The 25772-nt window shown below is 35.5% G+C and overlaps 1 protein-coding gene and 1 gene segment (V, D, J or C); both read left to right on the plus strand.

Annotated features, from left to right (window-relative positions):
- The first annotated feature begins 5382 nt into the window (after nucleotides 1-5382).
- LOC130457421 (immunoglobulin kappa light chain-like) lies at nucleotides 5383-11266 on the plus strand. Its single transcript, XM_056818608.1, has 3 exons — nucleotides 5383-5431; nucleotides 5587-5883; nucleotides 10872-11266. Exons 1-3 carry the CDS (start codon nucleotides 5383-5385, stop codon nucleotides 11264-11266), a joined length of 741 nt encoding a protein of 246 aa, XP_056674586.1.
- A 9495-nt stretch (nucleotides 11267-20761) lies between these two features.
- On the plus strand, nucleotides 20762-21334 carry LOC100619438 (immunoglobulin kappa variable 2D-29-like). The segment is given in 2 exon segments: nucleotides 20762-20844; nucleotides 21000-21334. Coding segments are annotated over 2 exon segments (384 nt in total).
- Nucleotides 21335-25772: the final 4438 nt, after the last annotated feature.

Raw genomic sequence — 25772 nt, forward strand, 5'->3', positions numbered from 1 at the left:
CTGCTTTTAAAAGGCTTTTACATGGTGAAAAAATTATGTATACTCACACTGTGGATCCTGGTCAAGTTAAGAGGGATATAAATTTCATTTTTGAGTGAGCACCTTTTGTATTGTGCCTCAGCTTGACTAACACATTGTCACATGGAATGTGAACTGTGAAATTATGATTTTTTAAAATTATTTTTTTCACTTTATGTTTGTAATAGGATATTTGATTTTTTCCTTTTTTCCTTAACCTTGGTGATACTTGAAGTATGTGAAATCAATTTTAATGTTTTTTTTTTCTTGAAGGACAAAGTTTACAGTATAAGTTTTCAGTATCTTTTAGGACTTGTAATTTTGCATACCCAAAAGGTTTAGACTATGGAAACTTGCCATTAATTGACAAATGTTATTGGACTTTGTTAAAAGATTATGTCTGATTCCATGAGAAGGGAACAAAGAGCCACTCTACAGTGCCAAGTAGCACAAGGTCAAAAAGGATCAAACCTAATCCAGGAATGATTGTTGAACTTCTATACCAATACAAAAGGACTTGAAACTAGAGTGAGAAGCAAGGTTGCAGTGCTTGACATATGTTAAGATGCAGGACTCCCTTGTACCACACTCCATGTGCAATATTCTGAGTTAAGTACCTCAGGTTGGCTATCATCCTGGCTCCCTTTATCTCTGACAGTGAAGGTACAATCAGACCAGGGAATAATTTTTCCCATTTGCTGCTGAAACTTAGTCCTTTCTCTTTTATAGTTTGGCAATTTTCTGTAGTCCTGGCTGCAAATGGGTAAAGTACTGTATTGCTGTTATTGTCCTATGGGCTTGTGAGACATAAGTCACTTTACTTGGTCCTTGCTTCGATTCAAGAATCTGTTACAGGTTCATTATTTTATTTTACTCAGAATTTTATACATGTAAGATTTTATTTTTTTATTTTTTTATCCTTTCAGTACTTATTATTTTTATACATAATTTAATTTTTATTCATTTATTTTGGATTTTTTGGGTGATTTTTTTTCTTTTGACAATTGTTTCATCTACTTCATAACTCAGTCATGTATCCCAGTGTTATTCTGGTGTTTGTCAACACTCTCCTCAGGGGGTAGTGTGTAATTATCCTAAAATCCAAGGTTTAAAATTTTTTGGAGAAATTTCAGGAATAGAACCTCGTGAACACTTCAAATTAGGAATGTGGATCCTTTTTGGAGAAGGTGTTGTAAAATTGCCTGAAGAAGCCACACAGTGTATGAAAAGATCCAGACTGAAATTTGGGATATATGAACTGAATTAAAGGGGGTTGAACATACTTGTTCTGAATGTAAACTATTATACCAAAGGGAACTGCCCCCTAATTGGCATTTCGTCAATGCGTCTATCAATCAGGTTTTGTATTTTACTCTCTTATCTATCTATTTTAACTTCCTCTTAGAAAAATGCAGTATTGAATGTACTTTTAGCTAGAAAGTATTTAGAGTCATAAGATAGTTATATTTAAATTATCCAATGGGGAGCCTCATCTCCCAAAGGATCATGGGGGGAATTGGGTCAAGGAAGTCCATCTCCTTCCCCTCCTGAGAAGCTTGACTTGTTCATCAAACATTCCTGACATAACACAGTTGCACCAGGTTTAGGGCCCCTGAACGTGCTGCATGTAAATAAAAATTGAGGGAAAGGTCTTTAATGGGGCTTTTGGGCCTTTGGAATGAATGTGGGGAGAGAGGAGGAAGGTAAGAGGGAAGGAGGAAGAGACTTGCAGGTTAGGCACCTCATGGTCAGGTTACTTAGAAGAATGATTATCTACCCTTTCTAATAAACTTTATAAAATATATATTTGGGTAGAAATATTATTTCAATTCTTACACAGTTTTTTTCTATCAATGGAATATCAAATATAAAATAATAATCAGTAGAATAGTGACTTGCACAAAGCACACTGCAACAATTCAATGCACTCTGCTGAGATTTAGGTCATCTTAGCTATTCTGAAATCCTGTTCATCATTCTTTACAGCATGATAGTATTCCATCACTATCATGTACCACAATTGAGGGACATCCCTTTAGTTTCCAATTCTTTGCCACCACAAATAGAGCAACTATAAATATTTTTTCCAAACAAGTGCTTTCCCATTTTAAAATTCTCTTTGGGATACAGACCTAGTAGTGGTATTGCTGGGTCAAAGGGGATGCAATTCTTTTATAGCTTTTTGAGCATCATTCCAAATTGTCCTCCAGAAAGGTTGGATTTTATACACAACTCCACCAGCAATTCATTAGTGTCCCAAATTTGTCTCTAACATTAATCATTTTACTTTTCTGTCATATTGACAAATCTGATAGGTGTGAGGTGTTACCTCAGCATTCTTTTAATTTTCATTTCTCTTATCAAGAGATATTTAGAATACTTTTTCATATGATTATCGATGAGTTTGATTTCTTCATCTCAACACTGCCTATTCATATCCATTGACCATTTATCAATTGGGAAATGATTTGTATTACAAATTTGACTTAGTTCTTTACATATTTGAGAAATCAGATCTTTATCAGAGAAATTCGTTATAACAGCTATGCTTGTTGCTTCCCTTCTAATCTTGGTTGCATTGGTTTTGTTTGTAAAAAAACCTTTTTAAATTAATATAATCAAAATTATTCATTTTATATCTTGTAATGTTCTTTCTCTCTTGTTTGGTCATAAATCCTTCTATTCTTTATAGATCTGACAGGTAAATTACTCTATGTTTCCCCAAATTACTTATAATATCACTCTTTATGTGTAAATCATATACCTATATTGACTTTATCTTGGTACATTGATCTAAAACTAAATCTCCCATGCTCTTTTCCAATTTTCCCAGTAATTTTTTTTTTTGTCAAAAAATGAGTTCTTATCCCCAAGGCTGGGATCTTTGGGTTTATCAAACACTAAATTGCTGAGGTCTTTTACCCCAATCTTCTCCATTGATCTACCTTTCTGTTTCTTAGCCAGTACCAGATTGTTTTTATGATTATTGCTTTATAGTATATCTTAAGATCTGGTATCAGGGATATCTGGGTAACTCAGTATATGAAGAGCCAGTCCTAAAGATGAAATGTCCTAGGTTCAATTCTGGCCTCATATATTTTCTAGCTGTGTGACCCTGGGCAAGTCACTTAACCCCCATTGCTTGGACTTTACCACTCTTATGCCTTGGAACCAATACACAGTATTGATTCTAAGACAGAAGATAAGTTTAAAAAAAAAAGATCTGGTACTGCTAGGCCATCATATGTCACATTTTTTTGATTAATTCCCTTGATATTCTTGATCTTTTTTTCTTCCAGATGAATTTTGTTATTTTTTCTAGTTCTTTAAAACAACTTTTTTTTTGTTAGTTTGATTTGTATGGCACTGAATAAATAAATTAATTTAAGTAGAATTTTCATTTTATTATATTAACTTAGCATACCCATGAGGAATTAATGTTTTTCCAATTATTTAGATCTAACTTTATTTGTGTAAAAAGTGTTTTGTAATTGTGTGCCTAGAATTCCTGTGTTTGTCTTGGTAAATAGGTTTTCAGGTATTTTGTACTGTCTAGAGTGTTTTTAAATGGAGTTTCTCTTTCTAACTCTTGCAGCTGAGTTTTGTTGGAAATATACATATATACATATATATGTAAATACTGATGATTTCTGTGGGTTTATTTTGTATCTTGCAACTTTGATGAAGTTATTGACTACTTCACACTAGTTTTTAGTTGATTTTCTAGGACTCTATGTATAACATCACATTATCTGCAAGGGGTGATAGTTTAATTCCCTTTCTGACTACTTTCACTTTATTTTTTCTCTAATTGCTAAAGCTAGCATTTTGTAAACCTCAAATTTCCTTAGACTTATACATGTTGGAAATTTGAGGTTTACAATTTTTAATACAATATTAAACAATAGTGATGATACTGCACATCCTGGCTTCACTCCTGATCTTATTGAGAAGTGTTCTATTATCCCCACTGTAGATGATACTTGCTGATGGTTTTAAATAAATGTTACTTATTATTTTGAGGAAAGGCCCTTTTATTCCTGTGCTTTCTACTGTTTTTAATAGGAATGGGTGTTTTATTTTGTTAAAGGCTTTTTCTGCATCTATTGAGATATTCATGTGATTCCTGTTAGTTTGATTATTGGTATGATCTATTATGCTGATGGTTTTCCTAATATTAAATCAACTTTGTATTCCTGGTATAAATTATGTATAGTCATAGTAAATAATACTTGAGATATATAGCTGTTGCCAATTTTCTAGTATTTAAGATTTTTGCATCAAAGTTCATTAGGGAAATTGGTCTGTAATTTTCTTTGTTTTTGGTCTTCCTGGTTTAGCTAACAGCATTATATTTGTGACATAAAAATTTGGTATGGTTCTTTCTTTGCTTCTTTTACCAAATAGGTTTTATTTGAGCTTAATTATATTGGGATTATTATTTAAAAGTTTGATAGAATTAACTTATGACTACATCTGGCCTTGGGGATTTTTTCTTAGAGAGTTCATTCATGGCTTCTTCAATTTCTTTTTAACAGATGGGATTTTTAAAAGTATTCTAATTCTACTTTTGTTAATCTAGGCAATTTATATTTTTGTAAATCATTTTCATTTCATGTATATTATTAGATTTGTCACATAATATGCAAAATAGCACCTAATGGTTGGTTTAATTCTCTCTTCATTGGAGGTGTAATCACCCTTTTCATTTTTGATATTGGTAATTTGATTCCTTTCTTTCAAAAAAAAAAAACAAATGAACAAATGCTCTATCTTATTTCCCCCTCCCCATAAAATAAACTCCTAGATTTTTTACTTTCAATTTTATTAATTTCTCCTTTGATTTTTAGTATTTCCAATTTAGTCTTTAATTGGGGATTAAATTTATTTCTTAGGTTTTTTTTAGTTGCATGCCCAATTAATTGATCTGCATTTCCTCTATTTTTTGATATAAGCATTCAGGGATATTTTGTATTTTTTATTTGTATTTTTATTTGTATTTTTTATTTGTATTTTTATTTGTATTTTTCCCTGAATACTATAAGGAAAAATTAAAAAAAAAGGATGGAAATATCTTGTACGAGAAAGGCTGCGTGTCAGGGGAAAAACGGCCTTAAAGATGTAGTGAAATTCTGTCACTTTGACCATGTAAGGGAGACTTGGAGTTTGAAGGCTGAAAGTGTATCTGATTTGTCTCAAGGGACATGTGAGGAAAAGCTACTGAAAAAGGTTCTCAGCCTTAGAGGTGATAAAGCTCCCCTTTTACATGCTGTTTTGCATTTATTCTTCCCCCAAACTCCTCCCTGCTGCTTTATCAGCTCTATCCACAGTGCTGTCCAGCACTGGACAGAGTTCCCTGTGGAGATGGCCTCCCCAGCTCAGCCCCTCTGCTTTCTCTTGCTCTGGCTCCCAGGTGAGGAAAGAGAATGTGGGAAGGAGACTATGGAGAAGAATGGGAGGTTGGGAGAGCTCTTGTCATCTGAGCTGCGCTGTTTTCTGCCTCAATTTAATAGGCTTTCCTTGTTTCTGATGATTCTTTAACCTCCAATTTCTCATTATTAATTTCAGGTTCAGAAGGGGAAATTGTTTTGACCCAGTCTCCTACCTCCCTGCCTGTGTCTCTGGGAGAGAGAGTCACCATCAAGTGCAAGGCCAGTCAGAGCCTCTTACACAGTGATGGGAACACTTACCTAGAGTGGTTCCAACAGAAACCTGGAAAATCTATTAAAGCACTGATCTATGGCATTTCCAATCTGCACTCTGGGGTTCCCTCTAGGTTCAGTGGCAGTGGGTCTGGGACGGATTTCACCCTCACAATCAACAATCTGGAGTCTGAGGATGTTGCAGACTACTTCTGTGGGCAAGGTACTAGCTGGCCTTACACACAGTGTTCCAGCCCCTAACAAAAACTTCCTCAATTCATTCAGTCTCTGAGCTCTGGGGACAAGCTTCTTTCCCCAGAGTCTTGGGTTGATAGCAACTGGTTTTCTCAGGTCAAGATAAAACTTATTTCATCTCTCCTCTTAGAACCCATTCCTTTAGTCCCTATTATTCACTCCACTGATCAGGAGGCTGCAGGACATGGAAGGAACCCTGGACTGTGTGTGTCATTTTGGTCCATTTCAGTATTCAGAGCCACAGTTCTACCATCTGTAAAATGGGGGTAATATTACTGTTTGTATCAAACTAACCAGTTGTTTTTAGGGTTAACTGAATGATACATGGGGAAGATGTTTTGAATTTCTTAAGTATCAAGTGAAAGTAAAAACATTTTTTTTATCTTTAAAAGATTCAGGGACGAATGTCTCTGGGCAAGTCACATACACTCTCTGAGTATCGTATTCCTCATATACAATATGAAGTCATTGGTCTTCCACCTTGTAATCTGTCATCCTCTTATCTGAGGTCATATGACAATGTGGGCTCCAGCCCTTGATACTATGAGATCTGAGCACTGAGATGTGGAACAAGTTTTCTTGCTCATTACTTGGCTCATCCTAGGCTGCATAGGATAATAATACCCAACTGAGAAAGATTTATTAACAACCTACAGGCACTCTACTAAGTGTTTAAAGGTGTTATAAATAAAATTAATCTGGAAGCTTATTACTAGATTCATAAGCATTTATTAATAAAGAGAGAAAAATAGAAATAGGTTTTCAGTATTTTTAGCTTTAGGGAATGATTTAATCCTCCAGTGCAGCCAACTTCTTGCTTGCCAGAGATCACGAGATAAAGTAAGAGCTCAGAGAAAAACAGCCCAGAGATAGGCACAGAAGCAAAGAGACTGATTCTGCTTCCTTCACTGGCTTTTCAAAACATCACTCCTCCTCGATCTCCCTGGCCAATGGGTTTGAATCATTATCAGGCTGTCACATCCTCAAACAGACATGTGACTCTATGACTCCTGTGTCCCACCACTGGGGTGCTGAGGGATGGAGGAATTTTACTTCACAAAAAGGGTAGAAAGAGAGGCAAAAATTAGAAGAAAAATTTGCTATGTATTAAATGAATTAAAAAAAGATTTGCAAAACTATCTGATGAATAAAAACAAACCCTCAAGTAAGAAAAAGTGATAAGGAAACTCCATAACATTGAAAGGAATTAGACAACAAACACTATGAATTCCTTAGCTTCTAAATTCATAAGGAACACATTACTTAAGCTACAACATTTTTATAGACTAGAATACAATAGGAAATAAAAGTTTTAATATCCCTTTCTCAGTTTTAGACAACTCTAAGAGAAAGGTAAAAAGGGAAAATATTAAGCAGCTAGTTTCTGTGGGAACTTATGCAAGGTAGGAACTTCTAAGTTATACAGCAAAAGAATTTAGCTATTCAGAAAGCACAAGGAGCTTTTACAAAAATTAACCATATAATAGGGTCCAGAGGTATTGCAAAGAAATGTAAGAAAACAGAAGTAGTTAATAAATCTATAATGTCATAAAAATAGTCTTTGGTTTAAAAACCACAAACAAAAGATGGAGACATAAATGGAGATTTAATAATGCAGTCCTAGATAATGAGTTGTTCAAAGAAGAAATCATAGAAATAATTAGTAACTTTGTACAAGAAAATAGTAATGATGAAATAACATACCAAAAATTCTACAATATGAATAAAGTAGTCCTCAGGGAAAAACCATAGCCAAAGAAATATACATCAACAAAATAGAAAGAAGGGGGAATTGGTGAACTGAATATGCATTTAGAAATCAGAAACACAACAATTAGATAAAAATAAGCATGAAAGAGGAAGTATTAAAATTAGAAGCAAATAAATTGGAAAGAAAAGAGCCATATAAGATATAAAGAAAACTTAAAGCTGCATCTTTGAAAAGACTAAAGAAATTAATAAACCCTTAGTTAATTTGAATAATAATAAGGGAAGATATGCCATATGATAAAAAGCTACTGAGAAAGATGAAATAAGAAAGCCAGAAGAAATCAAAAGAATAATCAGAATTTATCATGCACAATTATATGCTAAACAAAAAAAGGTAAAAGACAAAAGACTAGCCCTCTGTTTTCAAGGAACTGAGAGTCCTCTAGGGGAGACAATTTGCAAACAATTATGTACACAAAGTAATGTAGTTGATAAATAGGAAAGAATCAGCAGAGAAAAGGAATTAGAATTAAGAAGAATGAAGAAAGGCTTCTTTTTGTGGTAGGATTTTAGTTCAGACTCTTTTTTTTTGGCTTGTCAAAAGATGGAGAAGTGGAAGGAGGACATTCCTAACTTGAGGGTCAGTAAAAAAAATTGAGAAAGAGCAAGGAGTCCAGTGTAACTTGACTGAAGAGTATGTTGTAGGAAGTGAAAAGTATATGATGGCTAGAAAAATGGGGTGGGGTGGATTAAATCATGAAAACCTTCGAATGCCAAATGGAGGATTTCCTGTTTGATCCTGGAGTTGACAGGGAGTCAGTGAAGGTTGTTGAGGAGGGGTGTGACATGCTCAGACCTGTGTTAAGAAAATCTGTTTCCTAGGTAAGTGAAGAATGTATTGTAGTGAGGAAGATTCTTGTGACAGGCAGATTAAACAGCAGGCTATTGCAATGTTTCAGGTGAGAAAGCACATGAGAACCAGGCAATAGATTGGGGGCAATATTAGAGGAGTTTAGGGGGATTGTTTAAGAGAGATAACAAAAGAAAAACTTACATACCTTGACAAAAAATTGGGTATGATGGGGGAATGGTAGTGAATCATTGAGGAAGATCACCTTGGGAGCAGCTAGATAATGTCATGATTTGAGTGCTGAGTCTAGAATCAGGAAGACAGGGATATTGCAGTGATTTGCCATTTCCTTTTCTAGCTCAATTTACTGAAGAGGAAACTGAAACAAACAGGGTTAAGTGACTTAACTTGGGTCACACAGCTAGTAAATGCCTGAGGCTAGATTGGAATTTAGGAATTGATTCTTCCTGACATTAGGTATTTTAGTCACTGCACCATTATCTGACTCTAAATTGTCTTCTTTTTTAATTTGCTTTCAATCCCTGCATTGAACTGTGTTGTCAAAGTCTCTAGAAGAGTAATTCTTTCTCATGTGCTGGGTTTTTGGGCAAACAGCATCTGCCAAATGGTCAACAAAGATTAGGCAAACAGTTAGACAAAGTACAAGGAATGACTGTATCCTATAAAAAATGTAGCACTTATTCATTCATATCTGACCTGGCTATGTACCTAAATCTACATACTAGAATCTTGACAAACTGACAAATGACCAGTGCCCATTCTATAAATATGTATCTCAAAATATCCTTGTGGTCTCAACGTGCCCTACAACTAGAGAATTACCACTGAGCAAACTATATCCCAACCTCATCTAGACATAACACTGATGGATAAAAATTTCAGAACCACAATTTAATAAGGGACATCCTAACTGGAATTCATGATCTCCAAGCTACATGGAATAAAAAGCCAAAGAGACTTAATAAGAGAAATCAAAAGCATTTGGGAATATCGTGAGACACAGAATTCCCATCATTCTATACTCCTCTAATGTTGTGGGTTGGGGAGTAGATAGAGATTTGGATTGGGAGATAAAAGACTTGAATTTCAATCTTCTTTAAGTAATTTATTAGCTATGTGGTCCATGTTAAGTCACTTGCTCTCTCTCAGCCTCAGTTTCAAAATCTGTAAAAGAGATCTGTGAAATAAATTATATTTATTTTAAATTCATAATCCATAAAATAAATATAGTAGTATTATAGGGAATAGATAAGCTAATGTATAATTTTTGAAATATTTAAAAGGTTATATAAATATTAGCTATCATTATTATTGTCTGAAAGTTACTTTCAGCAATCCAGATGAATTTATATCTTAATGCCTCAATTCAACTAAAATAATAATATTTTTTTCATCTTCAGAACATTAAATTGGAAGAGTTAATATGGCACAGTTACTTGTCTCAGTCTGAATTTATTAGAATGAGATGAGAAAAATGAGATAATAAATGCTAAGGATAATCACTCATATTTTACTAGCTCTTTGAAGCTTACAAAGTAATTTTACTCCTAAATTATTTTACTATAAGTTATACAATAATTTTCTCCCCATTTTACAAATTAGGAAACTGAGTTTTGGCCAATTAAGTGAATTTGCCTAAGGTTGAACTGTTATTTAATGGTGTTGAAATTAGTTGGTTTGACAAAAGAAGATGTGGTGACATGAAATAATATATGTTCTAGGGCAAAAAACTGAAGGGAGAGTTTAGATTTTTTTTTTTTCAGGAAAATAAATGGAAGGGCCTGGAAAAGGCAGGACCTCAAGGGAAAAGCAGCATTGCCAATGTTGTGTTTCTGTTCTTTGACCACCTGAAGGAGACTCACTCTTTGAAGGTTGTGAGTGTGTCTGATTTCTACTAGGGAACACAGAGGGAAGAACTCCTACAAATATTCTGAGCCTTGAGCATGAGAGGGCTCCTCTTTTTACTTGCTGTTTTGCATTCCTTCTTCCCCTAAACTCCTCCCTGCTGTTCAAAATCTTTATTAAAAGCTCTGTCCTGTTCCGGAATGAATCAGCACTGGACAGAGCTCAGTGTGAAGATGGCATCCTTAACTCAGGTCTTCTGCCTCCTGCTTTTCTGGCTAGCAGGTGAGGAATCACAATGTGTGGAGGAGCATATGAAAGATGGGGGAATGGGAGAGGCTCTTTGCAATGTGAGCTTTGGTACATTCTCTTTCTCAGTCAGAACAGTCTTTGAGAAGTGGTTTAGTTGTCAGAACAAAGGAACTTTTTGGTGATGAATTAATATATTTCAAATTTCAGAAAATTGTGGCAAGCTTGGGAAAGGAGCAGAAACTCTTTTGGTTCTCTAACCTCAAATGTCTCTTTAATTTCAGATTCACAAGGGGAAGTTGTTCTGACTCAGTCTCCAGCCTCTGTGTCTGTGTCTCTGGGAGAGAGAGTCACCATCAAGTGCAAGGCCAGTCAGAGCCTCTTACACAGTGATGGGAACAATTATCTCTACTGGTTCCAACAGAAACAAGATCGTATTAAAGCACTGATCTACAGAGTTTCCAATCTGCACTCTGGGATTCCCCCTCGGTTCAGTGGAAGTGGGTCTGGGACAGATTTCACCCTCACAATCAGCAGCCTGGAGGCTGAGGATGCTGCCATCTATTACTGTGGTCAAGACACTAACTGGCCTCCTACACAGTGCTTCAGCCCTGAACAAAAACCTCCCATATCATTCAGTCCTGACTCAGAGGAAGAGCTGTTTTCCCCTGAGTCCTAGGCTCACAGCAGCTGCAAATGTCAAAATAAGGTCTAGCTTAGCCTTTCTTTTACAATCTCTATGTTCAGTCCCTATTATTTACTCCATTGCTCAAGAGAAAGTGTGACATGAAAGAAATATCCCTGGACAAAGGGCTCCCCTTCCTTCAGCTGAAATAAAATGTTATCCCTAAACATTGTTATACACCCAGCTCTCACTTGTGGCTCCCAGTAGCTGCTAGCATGCGGCAGCGGCCACATCCGGGGCAACGGTTTCGACAGGCCGGCTAAACCTTGTGAGGGTAGCCATCGGGTCGTCGTGGACCCCTGGTGAACCAGGGCTTTGCTCACCCAGCATGTGAAGACTGTTTTGGCGGAACAGGTGGAAGAAACCAACAAGAAGGTTCAACGGCTGAGAGGGCGACGCAGCAAGGCACTGTGGAGTGCTCAGGGCGTGTTGGAGCACAAAAGACAACACGACCATCCAATGCAGCTGAGGAAGTCTCCAGGTGTAACGACTTTTCGTGCCACTGGACCCAGGCTTCCAATGCCGAGAGAGTGGGACTGTCTCTGTGCATCGACTTTTCCACTTAAATCTTCATGCACAAGTGTCTTTGTGCACATGCACAAAGACAAACGTCATTCTCGGCTTCTGAGAGACTACTACTACTACTACTGTGAAATGTTCTTGGTTTAATATTCCCAATCACATTACTCCAAAATGTCTTGTGTTGCAAATTTGTCTGAGATGACTTTTCTAGTTGGGCCATTTTCCTCCCTAAATAGAAATGTGTGTTAATAGAATTTTGTATACATGGAGTTCATTTCCCAGAATCCCTTTCCTTTCTGTTCTCATGTTGTGTCCTTGCCTGTATAGATAAATTTGTGTAACTCTACCTTCTCTGTAATCTCTCTTTCTTCCTCCTTGTGTATGGTCTGGGAAGTTCCTCTTTAGTAAAGGCTATTACTTTCCTCTACTTCAAGTTATTATTAATAAACCTTATAAAATATAATACTTGGCATATTGTGCATTAATTTTTAATCTTAAACTATTTAGATTCAAAATAATGTGAAACAAATAAAAATCATTTCTGGCAGACTTGTCCCTCAGATGCAGAAGACAATATTTTTTTTCATTAATGGAACCAGTTCTTAGTACATAGTTCTCTACTTTTCTATCAGTATTATGTAAGAAACTTAACTCATGGCTTCACTGAAATCTAGGTAAACTCTGTAATACAGCATTATACTTAATATTACTCTTTAGTGAACCTGTCAAAAAGTTAAAAAATAGTCTGGAATGTCCTGTTCATGCCAATGTCCAAATAAAGCTTTCCTACAAAGCTCTTTTTTAGATATTCATTTCCTCACCCCACCAACTCTGAGGCTTCTGCTACTTAGAGGCCCTCCTGGATTTTTATGTTGAAAATGCCCCAATGTCTCTTTCCAATTGTTTTGTTTTCTGTTCTGGGATACTGTCCCAGGGACCCAATGATTCCACTATCCTCCCTTGATGCCTATGAGCCAGTGGGCAGGCCATGTATGCAGCACATGATGTCAATGTCATCTCTCCCTGGGGAATCAGCTGGTTTTGCTTCTTGCCATTACTAGGGTTAGCCTAAGGACAGTTTGGAGAACAGGAGAAATTATAGGTTCACAGATTTAGAGCTCCAAAGGAAATTAACAGTCCAGGAACCCAATCTAATTTTTTAAATGCTTATGATTCTATATAGATTTTCCCCCTGGTTCTGTTCACTTCCTTCTGAATCAGTCTGAAATTGTCTCCATCATTTATTACATTTTAGTAATATACCTTTTAATGCATATATGATGATTTGTCTAGCTATTCCCAAATTTATGGATATGCCACAGGTATTCCTTTGTTGCCATCACAAAATGAACTGCTCTGAATATGTTTCAATGCATGACTCTTTCCCTCTGACTTTTATTATTTTTTTCAGTATATAGGCTTACTAATGGTATGGCTGTTTAGAGAGTGTGTAGGGTTTAGTACCTTTTGGGATATGGTTCCCAATTTAATTCACCAAAAGGTGATTAATTCCCCAATAGTGCATTAATTTCCCTATTTTACTTTAGCCCTTCCAACATTTCTCATTTTTTTTATTTGTCAACTTCACCAATCTGATACCAGCCTTTCCCTTATTTTGTCAACTTTCACCAATCTGATACTCAGCCTTTTCCTTATTTTGTCAACTTTCACCAATCTGATACTCAGCCTTTTCCTTAAAACTGAGGGCCAGAAAGGTCAGGTGACATGGTCAGGCATACCATTTAAGGTATTAGAAGCAGGATTGGCATCTCAGTCCTCCTGGGATTCAAGGTCCAACACTTTACCCATTATGTCACTCTGCCTTTCTCTACCAGATATTGGGCCCCTCTGTAGACCCTTCCACATCATTCTATAGGTGAAAAAGTTGGGCCAGAGTGAACATCAGGGCATTGTTAAAGAGTAAAGGGAATAAAACCCATCAGCTTCTAGGTTGAGGCTGTGATTCTATATTTGTGAGTGATAAAAAGAGTCTATAAATTATCTAGGTTTGGGGATGTTCATGACCTGAGGGCTTTAACCAGGAAAATGTGGTTTGCCAAACTGTGAATTGCCAAAACTATAAAGATTTTGGCCAAACTGTAAAGATAAATTTTAGTGTCTTGATTTAAAGTCTAAAATTAAGTGGTTGCCATGGGAAAATTCCCAAATATGAAAACACCCAAGTCAGCTGGGTTTTATGGAGATTTTAATTAATATAAATGAAGGAATTAAGGGAAGGAGAGAGAGAGAGAGAGAGAGAGAGAGAGAGAGAGAGAGAGAGAGAGAGAGAGAGAGAGAGAGAGAGAGAGAGAGAGAGAGAGAGAGAGAAAATAGTATAAAGGACCTAGGCCATTTGGCCTAGGCCTGAGCCTTAAGGGAGAAAGAGTCAGTCTTTATCACTCACCACAAGATCTTCTCAAGCAACCTCCAGTATTTCACTGAACTCCTCAACTCTCAAACTGAGTTCAGAGTCTACAGTTCCTCCAAACTAACTCCAAACTCCAACTAACTTCAATTTCGAATTCCCCTTCCTTTTAAAGAAAATTTTCTCTTGTGTTACCTCCCCTAAATTTTCACATCTACCAATCACAGTAGACTCTTTCCCCCAGGACTACCCATTCTTAGTTCACATCTTCTTTTGTTCTCACCTCCTCTGGTTAGAGAAAATCTATTGAGTACTTCACACCTCTTTTGTTAAGCTTACCTTTTGTAAGTTGCTTGGCCTTTTAGTGATTCATTTAATCTTTATAGATATTTAGCACTCTTTTGTATTAGATCTAAAAATAGACCTAGCTTAAAGTTTTTGGTTCACTATAAGTATGAGTTGGGGACTTTTCATTGTTCAGTCAGGAATTTGCAACTTTATCTTCCCCTAAGGCACTGTCTGAGTAGGGTGGAGTAATTTTAAAGTTCTCAATACATTCCTGACCAAGCACCTCCACTATTAAAAATGGGGAATAGCTTAATCAAATCTCCTGAAGTAGAGTCTGAGCAGTTTTACAATTCACAGGGCCCAATTTCCTGTAGTTTGAAGATAGTGTATTTTGGTAATCACTTCTTGGATTGAATCTGCAGTGAAAATAACCTTTTGAAATTAGATGCTTATTGAGGGTGAGACATTTGATATTCCTCTATTCTTATATTTTATCAACTGGGGAAGAGAGGAAAAGGGAGTGGGAGAAAAAAAGAGAGAAACACACCTACAGAGAGCCAGAGAGGCAGAGCTAGAGAGAGCCAGTGAGACAAAGAGACAGAGATAAAGACAGAGAAAGAGAAAAAGAAAGAGAGAAAGATTTCCTTATCTTAAAGTTCAGTCAAGATTTTCAGGATGGGGGCCAAATGAGTAGAAACTTTTTGGGTTTTGTGCCCTGGGGACCATCCATATCCTGTTTATTCAGTATTCTCCCAACAGCTAGCCTGCTAGATCACCACCTGCAGAGTGAGTGAGGATTTTCTACCCAATGGTGAGAGTCGTCATTTCAACTTTCAGCCACAAAAATAGGGACAGATCCCCAAGATTTTTATGTCTTCATCCTTCATCTATGGATATCTGACTAGTTCAGTGTGAGTGGACTTTCCTTCAACAGACTTTTATTGGAAGAGTAAGATGGAGGTTAAAGATTATGAAAATATTGTTTAGTTTCTTCCCCTCTGCTCTAGTCCCTCTTAAAGTACAGGTTGCAGATTGCTGGTGTTTAGTTGACCCAACTCCTTCCTTTTTCAAAAAACTGCTATGGAGACTTTCAAGTTCTATGCCTTTGAATCTAGTTGGATCAAAGTTGTAGTAGCTGAGTATTGTCACCTCACCTTGTAGCTCCACTGCCCAATCCCATACTTGTGAAGTAATGACCAAATCTATGTTTTATTCCAGCTTGTATAAACTCACCCAGATCTCCCTCTAAGAACATGTAGGTACTAAGAACAAGCAACACAAAGCAAAACAAATCAAGCACTCTGGCTCTGATGACCTCCCCTTATTTCTGTCCTCCAAATACAACTTGGTGACTCCTTTCTGGTGTAAGACTTGTTGTTTGTAAGAGGAAAATCCAAAATCTGAAATAGTTTTCAAAAATACATTCATGTGATCATTTGGCAGAGGAGAGGAAGCTGGAAAGGAAGTATAGCTCCTCCTCATAGCATTACTAAGAGTTCTTAGATCTTTCAAAGCTATTTTTCTTTATAATATTGTAGTCATTATATTAGTCAGATTTCTCATTTTGCTTACTTTAATCTACATTAATTCACACAATTTCCCCATAATTTTTCTAGTCCTTATGAGAATCTTTATTTAGTAATGAACTTACCTTGCAGTATTTTCTCCAAGCTCTTGCAACACATCTATCTGGGAGTTCACAGAAAAAATTAGGTTCCACTCCTCCTCCTCTCTTAAATAAGATTTTCTTTTTTGTAAGGAGTGAGCAAGACTGTTCTGAAAATTCAAATTTAATAAAGTCTATTATAAGAACGGATAGGATTACCATGATTAGAAGGGAAATAGACATTTTTGGGGAAATTTTATAGCAAGTGTCTCTGGCAAAGTCCTCCTTTCTCAAATATGTATAGAATTGATTCAAATTATAAGAATATGAATCATCCCCAGTTGACAAATAGTCAAAGGATGTGAACAGACAGTTCTCAGATGAAGAAATTAAATATTCACATGAGGAAATGCTCCTAATCACTATAGATTAGAGAAATGCAAATTAAAATAACTCTGAGATATCACTTTCCACCAATCAGAGTGGCTAATATGACCAAAAAGAAAAGTGATCTATTTTTCCTGGGGCTATGTAAGAATAATAATCATGGCAATTCCAATAATTAGGGGATGTTAATAATAAAAGTCACTTAGGGGGGTTTCAGTGGGTGTTTTCATCCTTCCTGGGGGCTGCTTTGTAGTCCCCCGTTTCCATGTGAACCATGTTAAACACCATGGTCTTTGATGACTCCCAGAAACCAATGCCCTTTACTAGGAGGATTGTCACAGACAAAACTATAGCCCTCAATACCAAGGGTATAGCAGTTATGTGTCAACATTTAAGAATATTTTAGCAGTAATCGTCATACTAAGTACTTATGAGTTCCCAAGTGTATGGAGCAGAGATCATTTAAAAAATAGATACTTTATGGAAGAAATAACAATGTAGGGACATGCTGAAGTATAAATGTAATCTATCTATACTTCTACATTTTACTGTTTCCTTAAGTACTCATGTAATTTTTGTAATCCTTAATACATATACATATAAAAATCTGTCATTTTTTCCATCTGGAAATAATTTCCCACCACCTGATTTGCTACTGAAATTGTAGTTAGTGTTGTGGAGAGCATTAAACTTATAGCCAGACACATGGCAAATCACTTATTCTTTCCCAGCCTCAGTTTCCTTCTCTGAAAACTAAAGATTATAATAGTAATTACCTCACGGGATTCTTATGAGGTTTAAACAAGCTAATATATAAGTTGCTTAGCAAATCGTAAAGGGCTGAATAAATGTTAGCTATTATTATTACATGTAGGAAAAGTTGACCCAAAGAATAAGAGTTTATATCCTAAAATTTTCATCCTAACACCAAAGCAGTTATTTATCCATCAATGGAATATCAAATATAAAACAATAGGTAGTAGAATAGTGACTTGGACAAAGCACTCTGGAACAATTCATGTAGATCTTCTTAGGTATTTCTGAAATCATCCTGCTCATCATTCTTTACAGCATAATAGTATTTCATCACCATCATGTACCACACTTTTTCCAGCTACTCCCCAATTGAAGGACATCCCTTTAGTTTCCAATTCTTTGCCACCACAAAGAGAGCAGTTATGAATATTCTTGTTCAAAAGAGTCCTTTCTCATTTTTAAAATCTCTTTTCAGATACAGACCTAGTAGTGTTATTGCTGGATCAAAGGGTATGCAATTCTTTTATAGCTTTTTGGGCATAATTCCAAATTGCCCTCCAGAAATGTTCAATTAGTACAGAACTCAACCAGCAATTCATTTGTGTCCCAATTTTGTGACATTCCCTCTAAAATTAATCATTTTCCTTTACTATCATATTGGACAAATGATAGGTGTGAGGTTGTACCTTAGAGTTGTTTTAATTTTTGTTTCTCTTGTCAAGAGGTATTTTGAACATTTTTTCATATGATTATTGATAGCTTTGATTTCTTCATCTGAAAACTGCCTATACATATCCTTTGACCATTTATCAACTGGGGAATGACTTGTATTCTCATAGATTTGATTTAGTTCTTTACATATTTGAGAAATTAGATCTTCATTAGAGAAATTACTTATGAACTCCATGCCCTCCCAGTTTGTTGCTTCCCTTCTAATCTTGGTTGCATTGGTTGTGTTTGTAGAGATCCCTTTAAATTTAATATTTTAAAAATTATTCATTTTACATCTTCTTTTTGTTTGGTCATATAGTCTCTCTTTCTCCAAGATTGGACAGGTAAATTATTCTATGTTGCCCCAATTTACTTATAATATCACTCTTTATGTCTAAGTCACATACCCATATTGATCTTATGTTGTTATAGGGTGTGAGATATTGATCTAAAACTAATTTTCCCATATTGTTTTCCAATTTCCCCCAGCAGCTTTGTTAAATAGTGAGTTCTTCTCCCAAAATCTGGGATTGTTGGGTTTTTGAAACACTAGATTGTTGAGGTCATTTACCCCTAATCTGTTCCATTGATTCACATTTCTGTTTCTTTGCCAGCATCAAATTGTTTTGATGATTATTGCTTTAAAGTATATCTTAAGCTCTGGTTTTGGGGGTGGCTGGGCTACTCAGTGGATTGAGAGCCAGGCCTAGAGATGGGAGGACCTACTTTTAAATCTGGCCTCAGATACTTTCAGGATATGTGACCCTGGGCAAGTCACTTAACTCCCATTTCCTAAACCTTACCACTCTTCTGCCTTGGAATTAATACACAGTATTGATTCTAAGATAGAAGATAAGAGTTAAAAAATATGTGGTACTACTAGGCCACCAACTTTCATATTTTTATTAGTTCCCTTGATATTCTTGACCTTTTGTTCTTTCAGATGAATTTTGTGATTTTTCCTTGTTCTAAAAAAGCTTTTTTTTTTTTGTTAGTTTGATTGGTATGGGACTGAATAAGTAAATTAATTTAGGTAGAATTGTCATTTTATCATATTAACTCAGCCTATCCATGAGCAATTAATGTTTTCCAAATTGTTCAAATCTAACTTTATTTGTGTAAAAAGTGTTTTGTAATTGTGTTCCTATAATTCCTGCATTTGTCTTGGCAAATAGGTTCTCAGTTATTTTTTACTGTCTATAATGTTTTTAAATGGAGTTTCTTTTTCTAACTCTTGCTGCTGAGTTTTTTTGGAAATATATATTCATACTGATAATGTTTACAGGTTTATTTTGTATCCTTCAACTTTGATAAAGTTATTAATTATTTCAACTAGTTTTTAGTTGATTTTCTAGGACTCTCTGTATACCATCTCATTATCCACAGTGGGTGATAGTTTAATTTCCTTATTGCCTACTTTCACTTTCTTTTTCCTTCTCTAACTGCTAAAGCTAGCATTTTAGCAAAATATTAAATAATAGTGATGATGATGGGCATCCTGACTTCACTCCATATCTTTCTGAGAAGGCTTCTATTATCTTTATTGTAGATGATACATGCTAATGGTTTTAAATAAGTACTATTTAACATTTTAAGGAAAGGCACTTTTATTCCTATGTTCTTACTAGGAATAGGTGCTTTATTTTGTCAAAGCCTTTTTCTGCATTTATTGAGACAATCATGTGATTTCTGTTATTTTTATTATTGATATGATCTAATATGCAGATGCTTTTCCTAATATTAAACCAACTTTGCATTCCTGGTATAAATTCCATAAGGTCATAATAAATAATACTTGAGATATCTTGCTCTTGTCAGTTTACTAGCATTTTGTTTTAAGATTTTTGCCTCAATGTTCATTAGGGAAATTGGTCTGTAATTTGTTTCTGTTTTTGGTCTTCCTCGTTTAGCTAACAGGATCATACTTGCATCATAAAAAATTTGGTAGGGCTCTTTTTTTGCTTATTTTGCCAAATAGTTTTTCTTTGAGCTTAATTATATTGGGATTAATTGTTATTTAAATGTTTGATAGAATTCACTTATGAATCCATGTGGCCTTGGGGATTTTTTTCTTAGGGAGTTAATTGATGGCTTCTTCAATTTCTTTTTAATACATGGGGTTATTTAAGTATTCTATTTTTACTTTTGCTAATCTAGGCAATTTATATTTTTAAAAATATTCTTACATTTCGCCTGTATTATTATATTTATTGTCATATAATAGGGCAAAATAGCTCCAAAAGATTGCTTTAATTCCCTCTTCATTGGAGGTGTAATTACCCTTTTCATTTTTGAAAATGGTAATTTGATTCTCTTCTTTCCTTTTTCAAAAAAATCAAATCAACCGATTCTCTATCTATCTTATTTGTTTTTTCCATAAATTTTTTTTATTTTCAACTTATAAAATTTCTCCTTTGATCTTTAGGAATTCCAATTTAGTCTTTAATTGGGGATTAAATTTTTTCCTAGTTTTTTTTTAGTTGTATACCCAATTCATTTATATGCTATTTATTGATTTTATTGACATAAACATTCAGGGATATAATTTTTCCTTGAATACTAAGGGGGAAATTTTTTAAGAAAAAGGATGGAAATATCTGGTAGGAGGAAGGCAGGATGCCAGGAAGAAAACAGCCTTAAAGATATAGTGAAATTCTGTCACTTTGACCATTTAAAAGGAGACCTGGTGTTTGAAGGCTGAAAGTGTGTCTGATGTCTGTCAAAGGACACGTGATGAAGAACTGCTGGAAACTGTTCTAAGCCTTAGAGATTATAAAGCTCCCCTTTTACATGCTGTTTTGCATTCATTCTTGCCCCAAACTCCTCCCTGCTGCTTTATCAGCTCTATCCACAGTGCTGTCCAGCACTGGACAGAGTTCCCTCTGGAGATGGCCTCCCCAGCTCAACTCCTCTGCTTTCTCTTGCTCTGGCTCCCAGGTGAGGAAAGAGAATGTGGGAAGGAGACTATGCAGAACAATGGGAGGTTGGGAGAGCTCTTGTCATCTGAGCTGTGCTGTTTTCTGTCTCAATTTAATAGGCTTTCCTTGTTTTTGTTGACTCTATAACCTCCAATTTCTCATTATTAATTTCAGGTTCAGAAGGGGAAATTGTTTTGACCCAGTCTCCTACGTCCCTGCCTGTGTCTCTGGGAGAGAGAGTCACCATCAAGTGCAAGGCCAGTCAGAGCCTCTTACACAGTAATGGATACACTTATCTATATTGGTTCCAACAGAAACAAAGAGAACCTATTAAAACACTGATCTATACAGTTTCCAATCTGCACTCTGGGGTTCCCTCTCGATTCAGTGGCAGTGGGTCTGGGACGGATTTCACCCTCACAATCAGCAATCTGGAGTCTGAGGATGTTGCAGAGTACTTCTGTGGGCAAGCTATTAGCTTGCCTTATACACAGTGTTCCAGCCCCTAACAAAAACTTCCTCAATTCATTCAGTCTCTGAGCTCTGGGGACAAGCTTCTTTCCCCAGAGTCTTGGGTTAATAGCAACTGATTTTCTCGGGTCAAGATAAAACTTATTTCATCTCTCCTCTTAGAACCCCTTTCTTTAGTGCCTATTATTTACTCAATTGCTCAGGAAGCTGCAGGACATGGAAGGAACCCTGGACAGCCTGTGTCACTTCGGTCCAGTTCAGTATTTTGAGCCACAGTTCTACCATCTGTAAAATGGGTGTAATAATACCATTTGTATCAAACTAACAGGTTATTTTTAGTGTTAAATGAATGATACATGGGGAAGAAGGATTGGAATTCTTTTTTTTTAAAGGTCACAAGTTTATTCATTTCAATTTAACAAATATTTTGTAAGTGTTTTTAGTTTTTTTCTTTTAATAATTTTTATTTGATTATTTCCAAGCATTATTCATTAGAGACAAAGATCATTTTCTTCCCCTCTCCCCCATAGCCAATGCACAATTCCACTGGGTTTCACATAGGATTGGAATTCTTAAGCATCAAGTGAAAGTAAAAGATTTTCTTTCATCTTTAAAAGATCCATGGATGAATGTCTCTGCACAAATCACATACCCTCTCTAAGAATCATATTCCTCATGCATAATATGAAGCCATCGGTCTTCCACCTTGTGGTCTGTCATCCTCATATCTGTGATCATATGACAATGTGGGCTCCAGTCCTTGATTGTAAGAGATCTAAGCACTGAGATGTGGAACAAGTTTTCTGGTGCCATCAGTTCTTGGCTCATCCTAGGCTGGCTAATAGTATTAATTAATAATATTAATAATAATAGCCAACTGATAAACATTTATGAAAAACAGACTCTATGGTAGGCACTGTTCTAAGTAGTTTAAGGTGTTATAAATGAAATTAATCTGGAGGTTTATTACTAGATTCGTAAGCATTTATTAATAAAGAGAGAAAGATAGAAAGAGGGTTTTCAGTCTTTTTCGCTTTAGGGAATGATTCAATCCTCCAGTGCAGCCAACATCTTGGTTGCCAGAGATCACGAGATAAAGTAAGAGCTCAGAGAAAAACAGCCCAGAGACAGGCACAGAAGCAAAGACACTGATTCTGCTTCCTTCACTGGCTTTTCAAAACATCACTCCTCCTCGATCTCCCTGGCCAATGGGTTTGAATCATTATCAGGCTGTCACATCCTCAAACAGACATGTGACTCAGTGACTCCTGTGTCCCACCACTGGTGTGCTGAGGGATGGAGGAATTTTACTTCACAAAAAGGGTAGAAAGAGAGGCAAAAGTTAGAAGAAAAATTTGCTATGTATTAAAAGAATTAAAAAATTTTACAAAACTATCAGATGAATCAAAAACAAACCTTCAAAGAAGAAAAAGTGATAAGGAAACTCCATAACACAGAAAAACATTAGACAACAAATGCTATGAATTCTTTAGCTTCCAAATTCATAAGGAAAACACCTAAACTACAAGATTTTTTTTTATAGAAGATTACAATAGGAATGAAAGGTGTTCATATCCTTTTCTCAGTTTTAGAGAACTCTAACAGAAAGATAAAAGGGGAAAATACAAAAGTGTTAGTTTCTGGGGGAACTTGTGCAATCTTCTAAATGATACAGCAAAAGAATATAGATATTTAGAAAACTAAGTACCACATGGAGCTTTTACAAAAATTAACTGTATAGTAGGGCCCAGATGTATTGCAAAGAAATGTAAGAAAACAGAAGTAGTTAATAAATCTTTAATAAAAACAGAAGCAGTTAATAAATCTAAATGTCATAAAAGTAGTCTTTGGTTTAAAAGCCACAAACAAAAGATAGAGACCTAAATGGAGATTTAACAATGCAGTCCTGGATAATGAGTTGTTAAAAGAAGAAATCATAGAATTAACTTGTAACTTTGTACAAGAATATAGTAATGATGAAATAACATACCCAAAATTCTGAGATGTGGATAAAGCAGTCCTCAGGGGAAAACTATAGCCATAGAAATATCCATCAACAAAATAGAAAGAAGGGGGAATTAGTGAGCTGAATATGCATTTAGAAATCTGAAACACAACAATCAGATAAACTTAAAATAAGTATGAAAGAGGAAGTATTAAAATTAGAAGCAAATAAACTGGACAGGAAAGAGTCATATAAGTTATAAATAAAACTTAAAGCTTCATCTTTGAAAAGACTAATAAATTAATAAACCCTTTGTTAATTTGAATAATTATAAGGGAAGATACTCCATATGATAAAATATTGAGCAACATGAAATTCGAAAGCCAGAAGAAAGGAGGAGAATAATCAGAATATATCATGCACAATTATATGCTAAACAAAAAAAGGTAAAAGGCAAAAGACTAGCTCCTGTTTTCAAAAAATTCAGAGTCTCTTAGGGTGACAATATGGAAACAATTATGTAAATAAAGTAATGTAGTTTGATAAATAGCAAAGAATCAGCAGAGAAAAGAAATTAGAATTAAGAAGAATGAAGATAGGTTTCTTTTGGTGGTAGGATTTAATTCAGACTTATGGTTACCAAAAGATGAAGAAATGGATGGAGAACATTTTAAACTTGGGGGTCAGTCAGAAAAAAAAATTTGAGTAAGAGCAAGGCATCCAGTGTAACTTGACTGAAGAGTATATTGTGGGAGGTGAAATGTATAAGATTGCTAGAAAAGTGGGGTTAGATCAAGAAAGTCTTTGGATGCCAAATGGAGGATTTCCTGTTTGATCCTGGAGGTGACAGGGAGTTAGTTAAGGTTGTTGAGTAGGGGTGTGTCATGCTCAGACCTGTGTTTTAAGAAAATCTCTTTCTTAGGTAAGTAAAAATGCATTTAAGTGAGGAAGATTCTTGTGAAAGGCAGACCAAACAGCAGGCTATTGTAGTGTTTCAGGTGAGAGAGGACATGAGAACCAGGCAATAGGTTAGAGACAATATCAGAGGAATTTAGGGGGATTGTTCAAGAGATATAACAAAGGAAAAACTTGTATACCTTGATAGCATACTGCGTATGATGGAGGAATGTTAGTGAATCACTGAGGAAGATCTCCTTGGGAGCAGCTAGATAATGTCATGATTTGAGTGCTGAGTCTAGAATCAGGAACACAAGGATATTGGGATGATTTGCCATTTTCTAGCTCAATTTACTGATGAAAATTGAAACAAACAGGGTTAAGTGACCTGACCTGGTTCACACAGCTAGTAAGTGCCTGAGGCTGGATTGGAACTCAGGAATTGATTCTTCCATAGTTTAGGTTCTTTAGCCACTTTAGCCACTTTATCCACTTTCAGGGATTGAAAAATCCCTGCATTGAACTTGTGTTGTCAAAGGCTCTAGAAGAGTGATTCTCCTGTGCTGGGGGTTGGGGAAACAGCTTCTGCCAAATGGTCAACAAAGACTATGCAAAATAAAAAATGTAAGACAAAGTATGAGGAATGACTATATCCTACAAAATGTAGCACTTATTGACTCAGATCTGACCTGGGTAGGTACCAGAACTACATACTAGAATCTTGACAAATTGACAAATGACAAATGCCCATTCTATAAATATGTATCTCAAAATATCCTTGTGGTCTCAACCAGCTCTTCAACTAGAGAATTACCACTAACCAAACTATATCCCAACATCATCTAGACATAATGTTATGGATAAAAATTTAAGAATCACAATTTATAAGGGTCATCATAATTGGAATTCATGATCTCCAAGCTACATGGAATAAATAACAGAGAGACAATAGGAGAAATAGAAGAGAGGTTATATAAATATTAACTATCATTATTATAGTCTGAAAGTCACTTTCAGCAGGCCAGATGAGTTTATATCTTAATACCTCAATTCAACTATAAAATGATATTTTTTTCATTTTCAGAACATTTAATAGAAAGAATTAATATAGCCCAGTGACTTGTCTCTGTCTAAACTTACTAGAACGAGATGAGAAAATTAAGATAATAAGTGCTAAGGATGGTCGTTCATATTTTACTAGCTCTCTTAAAGTTTACAAAGTAATTTTCCTCCTCAATTATTTTACTAAGTTATACAATATTTTTCTCCCCATTTTACAAATTAGAAAGTTGAGTTTTGGCCAATTAAGTGAATTTCCCTAAGTGTTAGTTAATGGATTTGAAATGGATTGGGTAGTCAAAAGAAGATGTGGTGACATGAAATAATATATGTTCTAGGGCAAAAAACTGGCAGAAGAGTTTTTTTTTCAAGAAAAGCATAGAATGGACTGTAGGGGAAAAGGCAGGACCTCAGGGGAAAAGCAACCTTGACAATGTTGTGAATTTGTAATTTAACCACCTGAAGGAGACTCACTCTTTGAAGGTTGTGAATGGGTCTGATTTCTACTAGGGAACAGGGAGGGAAGAACTCCTCCAAATATTCTGAGCCTTGAGCATGAGAGGGCTCCTCTTTTT

The sequence above is a fragment of the Monodelphis domestica genome, chromosome 1, assembly GCF_027887165.1.
Source record: "Monodelphis domestica isolate mMonDom1 chromosome 1, mMonDom1.pri, whole genome shotgun sequence".
NCBI lineage: Eukaryota > Metazoa > Chordata > Mammalia > Didelphimorphia > Didelphidae > Monodelphis > Monodelphis domestica.

Bases quoted from the DNA above. Each gene is read 5' to 3' on its own strand.
- LOC130457421 (XM_056818608.1), top strand. From the start codon at position 5,383: ATGGCCTCCCCAGCTCAGCCCCTCTGCTTTCTCTTGCTCTGGCTCCCA. The intron at 5,432-5,586 runs GTGAGGAAAGAG...TATTAATTTCAG, and splicing joins TCTCTTGCTCTGGCTCCCAG to GTTCAGAAGGGGAAATTGTT. The intron at 5,884-10,871 runs GTACTAGCTGGC...CTTTAATTTCAG, and splicing joins AGACTACTTCTGTGGGCAAG to ATTCACAAGGGGAAGTTGTT.